General features: G+C 38.2%; 1 protein-coding gene across 1 annotated transcript in view; it reads left to right on the top strand.

Annotated features, from left to right (window-relative positions):
- LOC117293367 overlaps nucleotides 1–23,675 on the top strand; it is a 73,101-nt gene that overhangs the window by 34,493 nt on the left and 14,933 nt on the right. The window contains exon 4 of the mRNA XM_033775662.1: nucleotides 15,513–15,629. Coding sequence (XP_033631553.1) covers nucleotides 15,513–15,629 — 117 coding nt within the window. The remainder of the gene's footprint in view (nucleotides 1–15,512; nucleotides 15,630–23,675) is intronic.

The following is a 23,675-nucleotide window of genomic DNA, read 5'->3' as shown; positions in this document are numbered from 1 at the left end:
TAAACTGTCGACGAAACATGTCACAATTTACCACGGGTCTATTTTAAAACGACGGCCGGGGATATATTTATTTTAAAACGACAGCCGGGGATATATTTATTTCAAGCTTACCACCGTCAGGATTCATTTTGTAATTTATGAATTGCTTATGACCTCGGCTCTTTTTCTTTGGCTTACGGTTTGGGACTTAAATAACCCTTACATGGATGTTTGAGTTGTCAATGCTCAGATTATTAACGTACAGTTGCTTACACACATTATAACAAACTTGATGAACCAACTTCCTTAATCTTGATGTGTTTGTCAGTGCCTCGATTCCGAATAAATAGTATATATCATTTAAACTGCTGACGTCATGGGTTCGAATCCAACCGAATCGGACAAACAAACAACCTGACAACACTTTAGGTCAACTGAAAATTACGATTGGTCTGCGTGAACTCTGACCCTGGTTAACTTTGACATCAAATGAGAAGCTGGCAATCTCTGCATGTAATACGTTTGCTATCAGTAAGTGTTTTCCCTTTTATAACACGTGTTTAGTAACTTAATCATAACAAGATCCTTGCTGGCCACTTTCATAAAGCTGTTAAAGATATGCCTACGTGTTTTCCCATCAAGATTAGTTTCAATATACTTGCCGCGCCTGGCGGCGACTATATCATCGCGGAATTGAACAATCAAGCGCCTTGGCCAAGAAGTTATTTTAGGCATAACCTTATAGCTGCGAAGGACATGCTTGTATTTTTCAAAAGCTTTTTGCAGTGGAGGAAGGGAAATCGAATTTCACGGGTAATCAAATAGCAGCAGCTAAAATAGTACTCACGAACACTTATAACTTTAATGTAGGAAACGTTTTTCTAATCGTTTCCGCTGGTGAGACTCGGTGACCGGGTTCGACAAAGGGCTTGACGATACTATTACTATGAATCCAAGCTAGAAAAGGAAAGTTTGACGTTGTCGAGTACGTGGCAGTTTGATAGGCCAGAAAATGTCAAAAACATCGAATGGAAAAGAGCACAGTAGCTGTTATCAAGTGTTTGCTTGTATTGGGCCAAGTCAATCCAACATGAATCATATTAATTTACTCAATATGTCAGTATGTGTTAGTCCACTACTGGACATGATATACATAAACACAAACTTAATCTGAAGACTATTTGCAACAAATAATCAAGTATAGCCACACAGCACCCTTTGGTGTATATTCGCGTCAACCTCCAAACATTAGCTATTATATATGATTCTGCTATCCATTTTGCATGGGCTAAGAGTATAAGTAGACCATCCTGTAGTCGCATATTAAGCTCATGTTTCATGTATTCATTCATAAAGGCAGTGTATACTTTTGGTCAATTGTCAACTATCTTCACTTGGTGAATCCCAACATATTAATTATTTGTGCCTCAAATAATAAATCTATGAAAACTCTGTCTAAATTGGTCAGGCGAAGTTGAAAGAAAATAGAGACAGAACAACACCCTTGTTGCAAAGGCTTCCAGCTGCTGATGAGAAAGGCTTCAGTTTCATATTCAAATTGTTGGGTTGAAAATTTGCCCTTTCTCTTTAAATACGTTACTTGAAGGGGATCGTTTCTATACCAATGTTTGATAATCTCCAGTGCTCTTTACCAAGTAAGTTTGTATGGTTATTGACTGGTGGAGTAATTGCCAAAAGTAGATCTTGCCAAAAGGTTTATTAAACTTCGCATTGTAACCAAAATGGCTGAATTGGGTGATTATAGGAGAACCTATATAGCGGATACAGAAATGCATCACCATATATTGATACAAAAGTGGATATCATTCCTGGAGCAAAGAAGCATTTAATTATACCTTTCCTGTTGTTTGACTCCCATCTCGAGTTTAGGAAATCCCACCAGTGACTCTTAAAAAAAAAAAAAAAAAGGAGAGGGGTGATGGCCACTCATCCTTTCTAGCCGTTCTCAGCTCGCATCAAAGCTAGAGGGTTATTAATAATGAATATTGGAGGATTTGTGCCATTTCCAAGATGAGAACCAGAATAATTGCTTATGATGATCCCAAATATTATATCAAACGCCTTGTCCCGATACGTGAGCTGTAAATTTAACGAGTGTTATGTTAATTAATAATGGACCTTGTCTCTTTTGGGAGGTGTTTCACGTTTAATATGTATAAGAACAACTTGTCAGTTTTAACATTCTAAGATGAAAACACTTTTTTCTCTCAGGAAACAGGGTTCCAACTGACATACATTGAGACACGCCAATCGCATCCGGGTTTCTGTATTTGTAAATGTGGATGAAGGAAACAGATTTCAACTCTCGGGACTCCGTGTCGGAATGATCGATTCATCACATCGGAAGAAAATAATTTCCTCTCCATTTAAAGTTGGACTTGAGTATTTAGCTTAAAGGCACCGTGGTAATGTTGAGTGTCCAATGCTTAAACAGTGTGTGCGTTACAGTGGAGTGATGTATACCAATTGTTGTTTGCTTATGAACAGGCTCAGTGATGAGAACCAAACCAGTGGAACAATATAACCATTCAGAGACCTCCAATATTAAACAGTTGGCATAGTATGAACATTCATACAATTACAAATTACGAAAGAAACATGTTAAGTTTTCGTTTTACTCCAACTGTTTCCACGTGATAACATTTCACGGGTGTCAATGGAGCTACCCCCCCCCAAAAAAAAAAGAAGAAAAAAAAAAAAAAAGGATTGTTTTTGTTTAATCTGCTGAGTTTGTGTGATACCACGTGACAGCATGGGTTTTATTGTTCGAGTGGACCTTTACTGAAACTGATTTGACCCCCGTTCAAATAAATGAAAAATTTTCACCCACACTTTGAACAGCGATGGTGTGTGTTAACTCTTCAGTTGAAAGTGAACCCGCTTTTGTAAATATACAGAGCTTAACAATATAAACCCTCAACCTAAAACTGGCATAGCAACACAGTCAGTGCCAAACAAAAGCTCAACTCACGCTAATTCCCAGTTGACTTGACGAGCTTTTTATAAAAGTATGCTTAAGGGTTAAGCTTGAACCTTTTGGCCCACCTTCGCGACCTCAATGTTTAGCTTCGGAAACGATACCCCACCGTTATGAGATCATTCGATACGGGAAAATGTTTCAAAGGCACCGTTGCCTGCATCCTGGGATTTTCTTGACTTCATCCGTGATCTTTAGGATGTTATTTCTGGCAACAAGACTAACTAAGCAAACCTCACTGTTTTTTGAAGGCGACACTACTCCAATTTCAACAAAACTTGTTAACATAGCAACATTCTCTCTGACGCCTTTTTACTGCCAATCCAACTGATTGTGAAAACACTTCTTGTTGTTATTAATGGTAAAACAATGACTGAAAATTAGTCCAACATTGTTTGAAATATTGGACTTGGGACCTTGTTGGATCGACTTCCATCTTGTCATGTTATCGGCGAGACTGTGTAACTATCTGCATCGGAACGTCAAGGAACAATTTAATTAACTCCCTATCAGTCTGTGACGATTCATGACAAGTGTCATGTCCAATGAGTCCATGTGACGACAACTCCATGTTTGTAACCTGTTCTGCATCTGCCATAACGGGCAAACAAACACTTGTTATGTTTCTAGCACTAACGGAAACGTCATTTTCAGAAACCTGCCCATCAAAATTATACCCACATGAGAACGGTAGTCTGTCTGCAAGTGTTTGTAATATTGTGTTTGTCCGTCGTTCGTCCTTCCCCGTCACATTTGGTTCATCCGATGTTCCATTTTTCATTTCCGGGAGATCTGATGCCCGATGATGAACCTTAAACTGTAGAGGTAGCAAACGCTACTACATGCTTAAACCAATCTCATGGAACACGAAAACGCCGTGCGTTTTCACCCGGTATGTAGGTCATCAACTTTACTGTCGTTGCGGTACCCGCTGCTATTATGATTCGAACTGCCTCTTAGGCTTGCGGGTCGTCTATGTGGTATAGTTGGTAAGACACTGCTCTAGAATTGCAATAGTCGTTGGTTCGAATCCCAGCCGAGTTGCTATGGTTTTGTTGTCTTCACATAGCTCGATTAAACAGTGCTAACACACATTGCTGTAAGGAGTAAAAACAACAACAAATTGTATTCGATTTACTGTGCTCAGTCTTATTTTCTTATTCAATTGGAAATCCGTGTTGGGACTGCATTTCTTCTTTACTAAAACGTCAGCAGAAAGAATTGTATATGAACAACTACATCGTGTGTAGCTGTGAATATTGTTTCATTGTCAATGTAGGCTTATTTGTCTGATATTGTCAGATTTATTTAGCAAAGATCGTCAATCCGGGAAACAGGGAAAGAGCCAACAGGAGGCCGGCTCCCTGTTCCGTCACCTCCATCTGACTCATGTAAGGTAGATGTGGTTCACGATACGGCCTTACTCGTTGAGGTGGCCAACATCCATGTTCTATTCGACAGAAAATACTGTTTGTGGTTTTGTGACACTTCAAGAAATGTCATACGTGAAACGTCTATGGTGAAACCATAACGGCAAGCGCCCTTAGCAAGGACCTTGAAGTACGGACCTTGAAGTACGGACCTTTCCAGCTAACATGTTCAGCAATACGAGTGTTAAAATAAAAGAACACATAATGTGGTAGCCGTTTCGGAATTCAAACAAAGGTCGCCAACATGCATAACTGATCATACGTGTGGCATCTGTTCTGTTTGGCGGCAACTTTCCGATTGGTAACTCTCCCCAGACTTCCTGGGAAGTCCCACTCTAGAGATTCTACTCAGATACGGGTCGGGACATGTACTTCTTTTTCTATATCAAATCCAGCTGCCGTCATCTGAAATCCTCTACTAATCCCGATTTGAGGTAGACCCCTACTTGTTTGTCCATGCATGCTCTGGAAGATATCACGAAGATAAAAGGATAAACCTCTACAGAAGTGACGCCATCTTGTTTTCTCGAATTCAAATCAACGTATTGAACACTAGGATGAATTTGTTGAAACAGTCTGATCCTTATTTTGCTACAGTGGATATCGGTGGTCATTACTGTTAATGGATACAGTGGACATGTTCAATATGGCTGCAGATTGACGGTGTTTATAATGTGATTATTTACCGTCGTTGTAATTAAATGGATTGAGTTGTTAATAAAAGAGTTTCCTTTTATGTAATAATCTGGCTGCGTGGCATGCAAGAATGCAAGGCTGTACATTGTTGATGTTGGGAGATCATGACCAGGAGCAAGGGTAACAAAACAATAGAGATTAGTATTTTATGATTAGCAATGTCATCAACGGGAAAGTAATGAGGTCGGTTTAATTTGGGCAAAGTGGATGTCCTTGTATTATTTCCAGAAGGCCAAGCGTTAGTTTCCTCATTGATTTTTCGGGGCTGACTTATCCAAATAATACATTTCAACTGCATTATTTTTGCGTTTTAATTGGGTTTTATTTCTGACAAATTGAGGTAAGCAGAAAAGAAACGAAGAATTTGGAAAATACTTTTTAAGAGCTTCGGCTTGATAAAGTATCGAAAAGGTGGCAATGTGGAATCAGAATGTCGTTGAGGTGTGCATTGGTGTTGAATCATTAATTGGTTCCGATGATTGATGTTTTATATGAGTAACATTCGACACTCTATTCATTGTCGACACCCATACCCCACTGAGTCGACTGTCGAACTACTGTGAACAACATCAGCAATCCAGAAGCCCCATGGCTTTTTCCAACGACTGTCATGTCTTTGTAATTACGTTTGGTTGATTTTTACTATTGTTGTTGGTCGTTGAATACTGCAGTGCTTTATACAAGATGACAAAACATCAGCTTCAGATTGCGGGTATAACACCTGCCCGGTTTACCATCCATGTCAATACTTGAATATACATAACTTGCTCAGATTATTCTAAGCTTTCAAATGTTTCTCCAGTAAACAAATGGTCCTAAATGTGATGTTGCGGGGCTACAACCTCGCTCCTTCTGCTACATTAAGTTCTACCTCCCTACAAAGACCAGTGATCGTTGTCGCTGTACAGGAAATTAAATGGTGAATCGTGTTGAGTGACGTCACTTTTGTATTGATGTAGATTTTAAGGGGGCGAATGTCAATGGATGGATGTTGTTTAGTTTATTCCAGTTCACAAATGTTTCAGCCGGTTGTGTTTACAAATATCCGGGTCAAAATCGACCCGTGGTATATGGGTCAGGTTATGGTTCAACATTAGTCACGTGATGACCATGTGACCCGGAAGTTGGGTCCTGCTGAGTGTTGAGCTTAACAATTGGTTTGACCCCTGATACATGGATACGGGTTAAAATTATATGGCCCAACACTTGTTTTTATTTTAAATGTGTCTATCATTATCATCCAACAAGACTTCAACCGTCAGACTGTTTTGACTGATTAATCCTGGCCCATCGATTTCCTTACTAGGGAACAAATGGGTGATCAAGTGGCCACTAATTGTTACCGGTAGTGCCTTGAAGAAATGCCTTTATAATTGCAATTTCTGATCAATTCAGAATATTTTACACACTTGCCACGAACAATTGACGACCGTTGCACATCACGGTACGAGGAACACAAGTTACTAACGAGAACAAAATGCAACCGAACACGTTTGGAGATAAATTAACGTTTACTCTCAACCCCAAATCCAGGCAACCAACAAACACCCAACTAACCAACCAACCAACCAACCAACCAACCAAAAATCAGTGTTGATGTTGAGGTCAGATTATACATTTGGTAATGTCAAAGTTTTTAGACCAGTATCCTCTATTTATGTATCCCAACATAATAATTAGTATGCGTATAATGACAAACTTGTGCGATTTTAAGTGCCTCAGAACGTGCCCGAGGTCCTTCTGGGGTTTTCTATTTGGTTATTCAAACTACATTTCTCCAAAGGGTGCAATGGTTAACATTGTATTGTATACTATCAAAAACCATTGCTGTTGACCAAGTAGTTTTGTTATGGTAGTTTTGGAGCAACAAAGGCAAACCCTCACTCTAAAGGGCGTTGCCCACACGGTGTGTCAATCTTAAAGGCACTATACATTTCTCTCCAAAACCGGTGCAATTTCTTCGCGTTATAAATAGGATACCATCATATCAGACAGTTTTAAGATGTAGGGTCACAGATCACAAGCCGCACAGAGGACAATTTGATATTGGAATTTGGCCAGACAGTTAACGAATCGATGAGTCTGGCTCGCGACTCTTCTTGCGAAATTGTTTAATCGATGCAGTTCCTTATGTAGCCTTACAGACACTTCTCCTTGTTTTCACGTTACAACCTTCAACGAATCAAACAATTCAAATTAAAGCTTGATCTTTAAAGGCACTGAACACCTTTGGTAATTGTCAAGGATCAGCATTCTATATATATCTGGTGTGTCACAACATATGCACAAACTAACAAGTCTATGAAAAGTCAATGGTCATCGAAGTTGCAAGAGAGTAGTGAAAGAAAACACACCCTTTGCAAACATTTGTGTGGTTTCGGAGGCCTAAACAAAACTGCAGGCCTAAAGTATGTTAATATTTGAGTGGGAAATTACCTCTTTCTCAAAAAACTACGTGACTTAAGAGGGAGCCGTTTCCCACAAGTTTAATGTTACCAAAAGCTCTCCATTGCTCGTTCCTAAGTAAGTTTTATACCAGCAATTGTTGTGAGTGATTACCGAAAGTGTCCAGTGCTTTTAAACTGACCTTTACTTCAGTTGGATCGAGAGTAGAAGTGGCGGTGGAATCGGTCTAAACGAATACATTCAAGTGTTACTTAATTCGTTCACAATTGCATCTCTTGTTGGTACATATTTTTGTTCTTTTTGGTTTTATTTAAACTGTCCTTATCTTTGACATTTTGTTGGATGTCACGAGGACAAATAGTCGGTAAAGGGTGTCCCAAGACTTTCCAAACGGGTGACCGTGGAGTTCCATATCTGAGTAGTGGAATTGTCCATCTTTGCTTGCTGCTTGATCGAATATTTAGTTAAACTGCGTGCCACATAACGCCCTGTTTATACGATCGTATAGCATAATTTATAAATGGAGTGCACAGCAACATTTTTGGCACTAAATGAAACCTGAACATGTGCACTTAGAGTGCATGTCATACAGCTTGGACCGCTCAAACGAAATGACAAAATTAGATTTTATTTTATAACTTTATAATAGATGTACAGCATCATTTAAAAACATTATATTCTTTTGACAAATAACACTTTGTATCGTCGTAACATATTGTAGCTTTTGATTAATGTAGAATACCTGTAATTACGGATCTATCTGGCCTGTTAGTAATTATAAACAAGCCAACCTATAAAGCCAGGATTTTTGAAAGGACAATCTTATCAATGCTAAACTCTGCCTCGCACCAAATGGTTACCGCCCGCTTCATAAATCATATCTCGCCTGAATACTTAGTGATTATAGGATTATGGTTATGGAATGAGGAGCATATTGCAGTCTGTGTGTCATGCTTGTATGGTAAAGTTATAACAAATTCTCTTGAGACGTCTTGGAATGTAGTCGATGTCATACTTGAAGATGATGACGTCTGAATCTAGTTTTAAAGGAAATGCAGAACACGTTTTATCAAGCTTGTTATTTTAGAAATTCTGTTTTTAGTCTTGATTTCTTATATGGAAACCATACTACAAAATACTATTTAAAACTCGCTTTTTTTTCTCTCTTTTTTTTCAAAATGAATATGATACGATTTAATGTTCGGGAATTGATTGCTTGGTACACTGTATATCTTTTTTAGAAAGACATCTGAATCCTGTTTTTTCGTCAGCTTGTTTTGTTTCGGTTCTTACAACTGGATATTTTAAGTCAGAATCCAACATAATTAACCTGTTAATATTGTGGAAAGTACTTAGAGCAAAAGCCCCGATCGAGCATTTATTTGTGTAACAGTTGAGCTTGATTAAAGTCTGAATTACAGTCTAATTTGCGCATGACGTTTGTTTAGGTAAAACCTACTAGAGGTTTGTATTAAAACAAACCAAAGTGCGCTTCAATCAATAAATAAATGAGATTAGATTTGAAGAAGGAATTTATCTTTCCTTTAAAGTCTGCTCTAGCTTGACCATCGATGGGCGTCATTGCAAAGATGTTCGTCATTTGGGGCCATATTAGGATGACACGGCTAGTCCATTAATATTTCATCGTCATCTACATATGAAAGTGTATCAATACACACCTATCTTATTAATAAGTTAGAGACGAGTGTCCCGACACCGAGGCAAGGTCAGAGGCCGCTAGAGCAGTGAGCGGACGGGGAAGTTATGGTGAATCAACGGCACAAGAACATGCGGAATATTTGAGGCGAACTCTGCCTTACGGAATTCAGGGTGGCATACGCGAGTTGGGTAGGAATGTTCGATGCAACAGTCGAGTATGAGAAGTATTGAAACAATTAGTGCACTGCAAGTTCTGGGTGTCGTATCTTGACTCTAACTGATTGAATTAATGTTTTATCAAGTTTGGACGGCAATTGTAATTATTGTTCATTAATTAGTTAATGCAATCAGAAGTCATGACTGGCGAGACGGTTTAGATCTATGGATGATTAACGGATGTTTATAATTAGTACAGCAACTCATCAGTCAATCGAGGTAGAAAGTGGAATGTTATTGAAAAGGGGTAATCAGTTAACACTAACAACGAATTCTAAACCCCAAAATATGTTCTGAATGTTTGATTAAAAAAAAATTAAAAGCTTACTACCATAATACATCTACCCTAAAACAATAACACTAATTAGCTGTTTGTTAATTCTGATAATTCAGAATAGCGCTAGCATGATAAGTATAATCCTATGTGCTTAATTGACACGATAATACGTTAAAAGTGCAGCAACATGCTTTGCTGCGGTGAAGAGGGGCTGGGGTATAAGTGGGGAGTTGGCACCCAATTACATTATTAGGCACTGCCTAAAATTCCTGTAATACTTTTGTTTGTGTTATTATTTATTTTGATTGAGGAACATTGAAATAAAACGTTGGTGACTTGAACTGAATTTAATTACCCTGAACCATCGCCCACACATTAATGCAATGTGTTCGCCTTAAGTCCTATTAATCCGTTATCAGCAAACCTTTTTATTCTAAGATAGCGTTTGCGACCCTCGAAGCACCCCCCCCCCCTCCCCTCACAAATGTGCCCCTAAATAAACAGATATTTCATACCAGAACATTAGTATTGGTGTTTAGTTCCATTTGCCATGTCGCCTTGTGTGTGTGGCTATGGTTAGGGTTAGCATGCAGTAAAGGTTATGCCATTGATTATGCCCAGTTTAACCTTGTGGTTTTCAACGAATTGTCATTTATTTGTCGATGAAATATTTGATGGGTTGGAGCGTGTGAAAAATATTGGTGAAATAATGGACAACATTATAATGCTGACCGATTTTCGCACATGATATGGGCAATTTCACCTGACTTATTATTTATAAATTAGTAAAACATTTTACTTCTGAGCTCGCGAAGCCAAAACTCGTTGTTCTCTGACACGCTCTGAAACAAATGAGTTTGATTTCATGTGTTTGTTATTGGTGACCCCAATGACCTATTTTGTCTTAACTGTTATTGTTTTTGCATTTCATGTGCCATGTTGGATCTTTTAGTAGGCCTAAGTGCAAATACTGGTATTTGACACACCACTGTTTCCACATTAGCTTTAAAGAAAATGCCGAGAATGGTGTTTCAACCAAAGTGGATGTTAAAGAGACTGGCTGAGATTGGTCTGGACGTAGTTCGGAAGTCATCTACCCTGGATTGGATAAATGTTTGATGATGGTGATCACTGGTGGGATGTAATGTCCGTGGCCTTCTTCTCCAGCCGTCCTCCTTGGTTTTAATCTGATTGTGATTGGGTTTTGGCGTTCAATGCATTCCGTTTGTATTGAGGTCACACGAACTGACCTGGACAAGAAGGTTATTCAACGGGCTCGAAACTACACAATGGTGGTCTAGTAATGGTTCGGGTTGACCGAAAATAACACTGCCAACAAAAACAACAACGTTAACAAAAACAACAACAACAGCACCAAAAATCAGCAGCTTTTTTAGCAACATCAAACGAGCGGTACTAATCACACAATTTTAAATCAAATGGTTATTTTATTACTCTTTCTTTGCAAACACGTTCGAGTAGGAAATGCAAATTTAAACAGAGATAATTAAAGTCACCTGGAAATAGAATTTTTTTTTTCTTTCAAACATAAGAGTATATGCTTACGAACAATAAAACAATTTTTTTAGTAATTGTTTGTCACGATTTATATGTTTAAAAAATATATAAAGTTGTTTGGGGGGCTGACTCCGCCTACCCCTTTTGTGACGTCAATCGAGGCAGACTTTGCCTGCAATGCGTATAGTAAACACACGTGCAAAGTACATGTACGTCCAAGTCGTGAGTTGGTACGTTTCATAAAGTTTTTTTCTGCATTCAGCAGCAATACACCTGGTCGGCATTGCCGGAAAAAAACAAAAAAATCTTTTTTTGAAACGTACAAACTCACGACTTGGTCCGTACATGTACTTTGCAATTGTGTTTACTCTACGCATTACAGGCAAAGTCAGCCTCGATTGACGTCACGAACAGCGCCCTCTCGGGTCGGGGTCTACTCTTAAATTTGTAAATAACATAAAAACTGATTTTTTTTAAACCTTAGTTAACTGTTTATTCACATTCCACTCATCAAAACACATATATTAGTGACAAAAGCTTTATTTTGAAAAAATACCACTTCCAGGTGACTTTAACGATTAAAAACAAACAATAAGCATGTCAATGTGTACGCTGTTAATATCATAGAGAGAAAAATTCCACATTCCAGAAGAATTTCTAAAGAAAGGAGACAATAAATGATCCCAACTTTACGATAGCTGGTACAAATCATTATGAAGTGTTTGGTGCGCTATTAAAGCCTGGCACGGCGAACTGTTTATAAGTTGTTGCAAAACCTCATGCTGGACTGTGGCTGCAGTTTGTCTGCTGTTATGGATCTGAATTCCCTCCAGTAATTTAAGTGTTAAAAAAAAATCAGCTTAGGCGTCTTGGAATACTAGTTACAAATTTAATAAACAAATAGTTATAACCCATCAGCAGATCTTCGGGTCTTGATATGCGATTTAAAATTGAAAGGAACATGATAGGTCTTCTCTCGAACTGCATTTGGCATTTTACATTGTTTGTAAATAATCTAACTAACTATTGTGTTTCAAAGAGTCCACAAAAAACTCCTTATATCGTGATGATTTGACCCCAAGGCCATCTTGGAATATCGCTAATTGAATCTCAATAAACTCAAGAAAGGTTAAAAATACATAGTGTGAATGGCACGCGTCTCATTAGGCCCTACAGCGTAGGGTCGGAGTTTTTATATTTACGAATGTATACCTTCTCATTGCTCAAGATATGTGTTCGTTGCCATTGACAGTTTGATTTAGGTTACTTCATGCTGCGCCGCCGGAAATTTCCCACAGCTATTCCTTTGATAATCTTGCTATTTGTTATTAGCGATTACAGATTAGAGTTTATATAGTTGTTTATTCTTACCTTGTACTGATGTTGGGCAGAACCCTTAATGTAACTCAAGATCTAAATGTAACCCAATCTGAGAGTAGGCCTAAACCGGTGTGGCGGTTTCAACTTTCCGCCGTGTTCAGTTTTCCGAATGATCAAATACGGTAACATTACGTCATGCGATGCCTGCGCACAGCAAGCGAAAGTAGTCAATTTTTAGTGCCGTATTTAGTCATCCGTGTCACTCTCCGGTAGCTGTCATGGCGGCGTCCACGAGTACAACGAGCGGTGAACGCGTGGTTCGTATGCGATAATTTGGTGTGAAGACCGAGCAAAATTATCCTGTATTTAACCAGTGGTACATATACCGAAGGAGCGTCGGAGAATCACAAGAATTGTTTTTATTATTCTGGTTTAGTTTATTTATTTATTACCGTATTTTAGTTTATTTATTTATTTATTTATTTTTATTTCACTGAACTACAGTACACGCCAGGGTACTCGAGGCGGTATTTTTGTCTGGCTACGTCACCCGCAAAACTGAACACGCCGGAAAGCTAAAACCGTTCGAACAACGTGCTGAAATGTCCGGCTACGTCACCCGGAAAACTGAACACGGCGGAAGACTGAACCCGCCACACCGGACTACGTTTAATGCTACATAGGCCCGGGCTATATAGAGCAAGCGTACAGTGTGTGTACGTTTAAAAGGCGGTGTCCTATTAGGGAAGTCTTACAGACCCCCCCCCCCCTCCCTCCTGTTTAGTCAACCTTACAGTTTACCATCCTCATCCAGTAACCTACTTTTGAAGGGTCCTGTAACTAGGAGATGATACCTTGAGCAACCAAGCTTTGGGATTTTAAGCTAGATAAAACCAACCTGGTTTTATCTGGCTTGTTGCCTGTATCGTTTTAAATTTTCCAAAACATTTGATGACGTATGTACATTTACAGCTGATGAAGTGTTCATTTGAGTCCTTTGTTTTGTCCTTTGACAAAATGACGTGATGCTAGGCTACGCCCACCCCTTTCACCGTTTTCATTTTGCAATTAAAAACTTGACAACATTTTGTGAATAAGGGATGAACAATAAACATAATGCGTTTCAAACAAAAATCCACTTAACCAATGTGTGATCTTGTGATCGTGCTATTGTAACTATCCCGCTGGTAAATGAATGTTTTATTAATTTTCAACAACTGTTTTATTCACTTAGCCGCGTGCATGGAAGATCATCACATCTTAGAAAATTGTCACGCATTTCAAAATGCAATATCACCTTTTTGTTACATCTTTGTTAAAAAATAATTGTTGGTTCTAGTTATTTTTAAGGGATAGGTCATTATTGGCTTTTAGAATAGTAATCAATTCCCAGTCTTTAATAAGGGAATACGAGAGTAGGCAGGGTCATGGCCGTGCGATTGGAACACGCCTTGGTTTAAACACTTCTTACACTGTGTTTATGTGACGCGTTTAAACACGGCCACGTGATGTATTTTCCGCCAATCAAAATGGATAAACTGTCCCGGGCAAATGAATTTTCAATAAACACACACTAAAAACGTGAACATTTCATCAAAATATGTACTCGCATTAATTAGCGACGAGAAGATTATACGTTTTGATTCTAGAGATGTTATCAGGAAGCTTATTTCACTTGAGTGTCATTTTAGATTTGAGTATTGTAGACGTCATCTCTCTGGAGGATTTGTACTGGTATGACGTGTTAGAGCGTTTTTTTCTTCTGTTGGCTAATCCAATTTAGTATTAATAAATAGGAGGTGATTATCACTTTAATGTCACAGAGGAAACCTCATCTGGTCATTATGGCAATTACAGACCGTTAACCATCAATAAGTTATGAGAGACAGTGAATATTAAGAGACCCACCTGTGAAATTGGAGAGATTTGTCTCTACGGTAGAGTGTTAACGTTTATTGGTATCCATTTCCGACAATGGCACATAATGAATACGGTATGTAACTTAATATGGTTTCACATTACAAACTCACGGTGATTAAGATTCCCTTGTCGATTGAATGCCATTGATATTCCCATTGATGCATTAAACCCGTTGCAATCATGGGTTAATAAGACGCCTTATGGGACCCACACTCAGTGACATTGCGTTCCGCTACATTGTGGTCGAATTCTGGACACATTTATTGCACTCTTAAGTCGTTTAATTAACCTTCAAATCGGCATTTTCTTTAAGCTTGCTCCCCTTTTGACCACCTCCCTCCCCCCCCCGCCCATGTATATGAAGGCGCCACTGATGCGTGTGGTGTATACTAATTGGAACAGAAACAAACTCTGTATTCAATATTGGTAATTGCAATAACTTGGGATATTACTGTTTCAGACCGATAACATCCGAAACCATTATTTGAAACAAGGGTCCCGACAATCCAATAATGTCTAAGAGAAAATGGGAAGAACCGAGTTGACATAAAGGTGGAACACTGTGTTGCCACTCAGGAATACACGATTGTCCGGAGCAGGTATGGTGGTCCGTGTTGGATGTTAAGTATTCCAGAACACAAAGTGCTAGCAGGATCGTTGGTGTAAACAAACAGTTCCCCGCCACTTCTTATGGATATAATTATAGGAAGGGTAATAATGATCATCAAATACATCAGCCTCTCGTGTTACACGGTGAAGCTTCGCAAAGTTGTCTTCAAACTTATACAAGGGGAAACGTATGATGTGACACATGGTATAGTGTTGTTTGTAATTTGAAAAGGAATCGCATATCCATCAATGGCAAATTATTTCGATTTGTGCCGCTGTGATTCAGAAGATTTGTGTTGTAAACTAACCCAATCAAGTTGATAACAATGATCAATGACTGAATATGTTCATCTGTCTATAGATGAGTCAAGTTAATAATCAGCGATATAATATAAACGATTCGTTTATATTTCTGTCCATAGATATGTTAAGTTAATTAATTAGCGTTATAATATCATTGATTTGTTTATATTTCTCTCCATAGATCTGAACGAGTGCAGTGCCCGCCCCTGTTCCCATCGATGCATGAACACACCTGGGAGTTTTAGATGTTACTGTGAACATGGATACATTCTTCTTGAAGACGGTGTTTCCTGCAGCCGTAAGTCACTTTAGACCTAGTTCCAACAGCATGTTGAACCTAAACAAAGCAAAGGTTCCATACTCAAACTATTTATTATTATTTTATTATTTGTTTAACCCTTAGCGTTGTTAGAACAGCTATGATATTGGATTGTTCTATTGGAGACCCACACCAACCAACACCATGTTATAAGTATAGTTTGAATAAAGAAGGGTACTGGTTAAATGTCACTAATTGAGCGGAGGTGTCTGCCTCAAAAGATCAGTGAAAACATGAAGGCTGACAGGTAAAGACTGGAGGTGTCTGCCTCAAAAGATCAGTGAAAACATGAAGGCTGACAGGTAAAGACTGGAGGTGTCTGCCTCAAAAGATCAGTGAAAACATGAAGGCTGACAGGTAAAGACTGGATGTGTCTGCCTCAAAAGATCAGTGAAAACATGAAGGCTGACAGGTAAAGACTGGAGGTGTCTGCCTCAAAAGATCAGTGAAAACATGAAGGCTGACAGGTAAAGACTGGAGGTGTCTGCCTCAAAAGATCAGTGAAAACATGAAGGCTGACAGGTAAAGACTGGATGTGTCTGCCTCAAAAGATCAGTGAAAACATGAAGGCTGACAGGTAAAGACTGGATGTGTCTGCCTCAAAAAAATCAGTGAAAACATGAAGGGTGACAGGTAAAGACTGGAGGTGTCTGCCTGAAAAAAATCAGTCAAAACATGAAGGGCTTACATGTATAGACAGGCATAACTTTCACAATGTAACAATACAAACCGAAAAAGAGTGCCCAGAATCAAGTGGGAGTGTTAAAGGCAGTGGACACTTTACGTAATTAGTCAAAATAATTATTAGCATATAACCTTACTACGTAACGAGTAATGGGGAGAGGTTGATAGTATAAAACATCGTGAGAAACAGCTCCCTCTGAAGTGACGTAGTTTTCGAGAAAGAAGTAATTTTCCACGAATTTGATTTCGAGACCTCATATTATTTAGAATTTGAGGTCACGAAATCAGGCATCTAAATGCAAACAACTTCGTGTGAGAAGGGTGTTTTTTCTTTCATTCATATCTCGCAACTTCGACGACCAAATGAGCTCAAATTTTCACAGGCTTATTATTTTATGCATATGTTGAGATACACCAAGTGAGAAGATTGGTCTTTGACAATTACCAATAGTGTCCAGTGGCTTTAATGTACCACAATCCACAGTAGTTATACCGCATGACCCCACCGACACACCTTTGTGGCGTTTACCTCCGTTGTATTGCATTGGGTGCTCTTCTGATCAGACTCTTATTCAAATCATCACAGTTTGAAAATGCTTAACCAAAGACGGGTACGTTTCCAATTTTCCATTCCATAAAACGTAATTTTGTTGCCAATCCTCTGGTACATGTTTCAAGAAACATATCAAGATGTTGTGTTGACACGAAGCTAAACTGTCTTATTACATACACTGCACGTAAACCTACCTGGATTATAAACTGCCGTCTTCCTTGAATTGATAAGAAACTGCAAAAACTTTACTTCCGTGAATGGATAAGTAACTCGAGCTGCCAGGGTGAATGTCAGTGTACCTAACGTGATGAATGGATTGCGAAAAAGGCAAGATTTCTGCTACGAATGAGAGTGCAGGTGAAATGCAGTCGTTCAGTGAACTCCGTTAATATTACGACATATCCATCGAGTTCAAATCTCCCTCGTAACACTTCTCTCTTATTAAGCAGGAGTACTGGTTAAATGTCACTGATGTCCAATGTCTAATCATCCCTTTCTAACGTAAATTTCTCAGTTGAAAATTTGAATTCCCATATCTCATTTTAGGTATTGGTGCTCAGTGCAATATTGATTACCGGTTCGAACTTTACCATATCCATCGTGAAATGCAGTCGTTCAGTGAACTCCGGTAATATTACGAGATATCAATCGAGTTCAAATCTCCCTCGGAACACTTCTCCCTCCGTAGAAACAGTTAATTTTGATGACATTACTTTACAAAATAAAAACAGCAACATAAACAACAACATGGTACCAGAAAAGTTACAATGACCGTTTAGCGATGTGTAAATCTGTGTAAAATTAATGAATGTTTAACAGTGCAATCCTCGTTGACTATTTTTCATTTAGTTTTAAGAATAAAATACTGTTGCCACCCAACGACTTTTACGGACAATTTAAAGAACAAAACCGAAGCTCATGATTCCCCCATTGGCATACCGTATTGTAGTTACAGCGTCTTGCACCGAAAAAGCCAATACAATTATCAGAAACAATAAATATAACCTGAACCGAAATGCTTGATTACATGTAAAATTTTATTTCAGGATATCCAATGTCTTATCAACCGTTTCTTATGTAAATTTCTCAGTTGAAAATTTGAATTCCCATATCGCATGTTGGTATGGGTGCTCAGTGCAATATTGATTACCGGGTCAAACTTTACCATCGTGTGGGGGAGTTAACTCCGTAGGGCACCAACATTGAAACTTTGTACTTCACTTAATCTTGTCTCAAGTCTCCAAATTAGACACTCGAGTCTTTGACCTTCCTAGTTTTCAATGTATCACCCAGTGAGTCAATCACAACTAACTACAAATTCTCTCTCATCATCAAGATCTAACGCAAACTACAGATCTTTTCAAACCTACTTTGAATCGCTTCGAACATTCGGCTTTCTAAATTCCTGCGATTGTCACTATAGCTGAACACGAATCGTGCAAACGGTTTACAAATCAATTTAAGACTTGTTGGCTTCCCCTCAAATGTAGTTCTTTGTTCTTTCCTCCATGGCAAAGCAGACTGATCTACATTTCGTACCTTACATTGATTGTCCCATTGAACATTATTACACTAGACTGGAATAGGGCGCAATGGTGTCAATACACTCATGGATTCGATTGCATTCACATTGAGTCTTACACCCATATATAGCCCTGGCGGCCTTACACTTTCTTATTATACTACAGTGACAGAGAAAGAGTCCTATGCAGGGCTAACCTAAATAATGCAAACCCTCACTCTTCTACCATATTTTGTCAAAGCTTACAATTTTAATCTTAGATTTAGGCACTCACGTCTATTGTCAATTGTACACAAATAACGTTTTAAATAGATAATGTTCGCCGTATTGGACGATTGTGTTTGTATCCGACCTGATGACGTCTCATTTGCTATTGCTCGCGAAGTTCACCTTTGACTCAAATCTTGAGCGCAATCCAACCGATGAAACGATTACATTAATCTGAACCGGAGAAACACGAGCTCGTTGTACCACCTAAGGGCAAGGATACCAAAGCACGCCCTCAACGGTAGTGGACAAACAGTGTCCAGATTAAAGTAGTGTGTGTGTGGCTGTTGTGATCAATATAGATTGCGTAACAAGCGGAGATCAAACTGTTATAACTCGAGCCAAAGATAACGCGCTTATCAGAGTAAACTGTGTAAGACAAAGGAAATGTTGATATAGAAAGTACACTGCTATCTACGATATCAAGCCTAGAGCCTGTTATCCAGGCATTTGTTTTGACCTACTTGCGGGTTATGATGTGCACAAACCTTGACCCATCCCCGTTATCTTTATTCCGCTTTTAATAGTCAGGTCCTATACGCATGAGTCAATATACGCATGTGGTTCTGAAATTTGTTTTCAATAAATTATAAGATTTTGTGAGTTGTTTTCTTCGCGGTGCTCTCTATCAGTCCATCCGTGTTCCTTTCTCTGTGATCAACCTGCCTTCGCCCCCTTTGTGCGACACAATTTCAGCAGCGCCTCGATACAACGTCGATTGTGAAAATACAAACTATCAATTATGCATTTTTATGGAAAAGGCCTAACTCGATCAATTATTAATTGTGTTGTATATAAGACTCTACTGTTGTCACGTCATAAAGTCGAGGCGTACCTTATTTTATTCGTTTCGAGAAGAGACCTCCCTTGGCTTTATTTCCATGACGTGTAATCCCGTCCAGGAAAACTTTCGACAGTACAAATCGCGCTCTATCGCCCGAGAATATTTCTTAACGCCACAAATCCACGGATTGCCGAGTGCGGGATTACCGAGATGTCCCCAGGAAATGAGCGCGCTCGCACGGCCAAGAATGTGTTCAAGGGGCGTGCAAACGATATTGATCCGCCGGGATTGTAGGTTGGCACGTTAAACTGACACGGGCCACAAGACATTTCAACAATCAATCACCGTGAGATATTTCTCTGGTGCTTTTCTATCAACTGAACAATATCATTTCACTTCATGGTTTGTTTTTCATATTTTCCTTTGCGTTTTCCAAATTGTTCGTATTTCTACTTGAAATGTATGATATTCAGGGGGTGTGGTGAAACAAACGGCAGTATTTATTGTGATGAAATTCATGGTCAAGTAAGTGCCAGATTGTGAAGGGGAAATATTGAGATCAATATCATATTATTCGGTTTGATAAACATCGCAAATGAAATGAAACATACTAATTAGATGCCTGACGAAAAATAAAAATCACACAAACTAAAGAAAAGAGCTAGCAATAAAAACAAAACAAAAAACAGCATATTTATAGTTATTCAAATGATTAAATCCTAACAAACTATCACACCAGCAGAAAAAAAAACTCAGACGAACAAAACCAGACCAAATTCCATCAAAATTCTATACAAGACGACTGACCCAGTGGTGAGTTTTGTTATTCTTGTACTAAATACACTGGCAGTTGGTATATTGTTTGGGAAGATTTATACAAAATTAGTCGTCATTAATCATTATCCATTAATGCCAAACATGGTGAGTTGAGATTCATCCAGTTATTCAATATGAATCTTTTGAGGATATAACCGCAAGCATAGTTTTATTTCTGGATGTTTGGGAACTTGGTAAAACAACTTTGTGTATGCTTGGATTGGCGTGTCTTCAATACACAACCCCATAGGCGTGGATGATTCTACTTTTAGTCAGTGACTGGTACCACTGGCTTTTGGTTTTATTCACAGCATGGCAAGTCCTTCGGGAATGACGCAGGATGAGGGAGATTATTTATTCATATTCGAAAAAACCAAGTCGTGTCAATAAGTGATGCTTATTTGAGGGATTTGGGAAGGTTCTCGCGTGACTTTCGAGGAATGCGTAACGGGAACTTGAAATTATCTCGCGTGAATAATAATCAGTGAGAAGAAATAACTGACGAAGCATAAAATTCGATAACATCACCGTAGACTGCAACACTGCCTTGTAAGAACTATGTTATGCCCCAACATCCAACACAAATTTAATTAAATAATTATAATTGTATTGCGTGACTGGGATCACGTCATTAGTTTGGGCTAATTACCCTTTACACACTGACTTTGTGATAATAATGTCAGACTTTGGTGTAATAGTATAACTGAATAAGTAACCATAAAATGAAAGCTAAAACAGTTAAAATAGTTAAGGCAAGCCCTTTTTTCCGTAAAGAAAACTTGTAAGTTTTCTGTACAATACAAAGACCTCAGCGGTCAAGGTGAAACACTCTAAGCTATCCGTAGGATATAACCTCAAATGTTATTCACATTCTGGTCATCACAAATAAAGAAAAGTTCAGTCACTCCGCAAAAAAATAATAATAATACAAAATAAACTATTAAATAGTCTGACAAATTTTGTCAGACATTCTTCGATTGTATTTTAATTTATGTTTTCCGATCGTTTTTTTTTTTATTGAAACTGAAGATCTTCTTCTGACTGAAAGGAAACTATTTTTCCCAGGATAATACATCGAACATTCAAAACAAAACATCCCCTTGAAAAAATAAAGTGAACAAAAAACTTGAAACAAATGAGGATGGTTCAATTACAATGATTCATAATGACAGATAACGTATTACAATGTTTTCCATTACTCTATAATTGACGTTTCCACATTCATCGTCTCACATTCATCGTCTATGTTTTATTCATGATTGGATTATTAGTCTGATGGAATAGATGTTGATTCACAATCTAACCTCATTTATTTTTTGAAACTACCTTTCCCGCCTTGGAATTCAGGTTTGGGTTTTTGTTTCTTCAATGTATTTCGTTTGTTTCTGAATATTGCTCCAAATAAGGATGTGTGGTTTGTTATATTTGTTATTCCTTTGTTTAGTTGTCTTCCGCAAAGGTTGCTCGAAATCCATGGCTGTTACAAACAACCATTCAAAACGAACAAAAAACAAAACACAATAGACTTTAAGGACTATTCCGTAAAGTCGAAACCATTTAGAATTGTTTATGTTGTTGATCTTTTTAAAAATAACTATATAATCTTAGCTTTGCAGCGTATCCCTAAAGGAAGGTCGGTGAGGATGGCGCCACCCTTTCCTAAATCCTCCTGCTCTGGGACCCTTTGATTCAACTGATGATGAACTCCATCCTACAGTTTTCGGACACTCATTAGTACTGTGTAAAAGGATGTTCACTCATTTGGCTTCAGATAACGTACCCAAACCGAAATCCGGGTGTCTTGAATTCTTAAAGGCAATTAAATAAGTTCATGTAAGCATATACCTCTGTTTGTGTCTGAACAAGTACTTGATATTTTGTTGTTATGAACATGTTTTTTGTGTTAAATGGTTTACTGTGTTAAGTCACTCCAATTAGTATCCCTAAGGAAGTTACTGACTATCATGCATCTTTATTAAATTAGACGAAATTGTGGTAGTTTAGTACTATTCTTTATGTTCTGCCCGTAAGGTTCCTTAAAAATGAATTACAAATATAAATGATATATATATATATATATATTTTTACAACAATATTCTAACAATTTGGTCTCCAGTCTCGGAACTGGACACAACTCAAGCTATGTGTAAGATCCGACGGAGCACACTCCAAGACCGGAGTTCTTGGAATCCTTGGCTTAGAGGCTGCCAGCTTATCCATAGTTGTTGATAATAGTTGGGAAACTAACTCAGGCCACTAATTGCAACATGACTAATGCTAAATTTGCCTAAGGAATTCCGACGGTAATCTACCACTTAAAAGGGGTGATAAAACGTCTTCTTGATGTTAAAGGACATGCATTGCAACTAAAGTGGATGACATCAACAGAGGGCGCTTGTAGACCTTTTCGCAAATACCATTGCGCAGGCGCAGACTGTTGAATGAGTTGCATTGTGGGATAGATATGGATCAAATTTGGACACCAGCTAGACCCTATCCCACAATGCACCTCATTCAACAGTCTGCGCTTGCGCAATGGTATTTGCGAAAAGGTCTATGGAGGCGTTATCGTACAAAACATTTGGAAACATAACACAGTAAACATAACATTGCACCCTTTCTCATTTAAAAAGTCTTTCCTCGGTGTGAAATTTATCTATAATTATCTAGTTTTGACCACTATACATGCATTCAACCACCCTTTGTTAGGTTATGCCTTAGTGAATTGTCATTATTATGTATGTCAATATACAATGTACCTTTAACGTTTTATGACAACATTGATGGAAATTAACATTTGAACATTACTCAAGTCATGTTATTGCTAAGTCTGGGGCAATAAAGATAATTCTATCTGAGATATTTCCCAGATGCCTGGGTGTTACCTCGTGATCAAGGCCAATTCTGATGAAAGATTTATAATTTTATGTCTCATCATCTTTGTATCAAAAGATTCGTGATCACTCAGCATTAATTGACAGCGAGAAAGTCAAAAAGTTAGTTTGACGTTATAGCTATGTAGTAGTCATTCCAATAATATAAGACAAACCTATACCGACATGTGAGTTGGTTTGAAATTAGAGTGGTGGTTGACTCTATGAATTGATGCAACTAGTCTAGTTTTGGATTGTGGATGGTTCGTTTTTTTTTATTCCTGTTTGGGGTCTTTATTCCTGTTTGGGGTCTTTATTCATGTTTGGCGTCTTTAACCATGTTTGGGTCTTTATTCATGTTTGGGGCTGACTTATCAACTTCACACTTTGATTATAAATATTTAAACCACAATGACTATTACTGGTCCCTGCTTTAAATGTATTTAGCTTCGCTTTGTATATAGCTTGTATTTATATCGTAAACATTTTGATGGTGTTGTTAAAGCAAAAATGTGTCTAAAGTACC

This window comes from Asterias rubens, chromosome 8 (genome assembly GCF_902459465.1).
Source record: "Asterias rubens chromosome 8, eAstRub1.3, whole genome shotgun sequence".
NCBI lineage: Eukaryota > Metazoa > Echinodermata > Asteroidea > Forcipulatida > Asteriidae > Asterias > Asterias rubens.
This window is presented reverse-complemented; position numbering and strand designations above follow the sequence as displayed.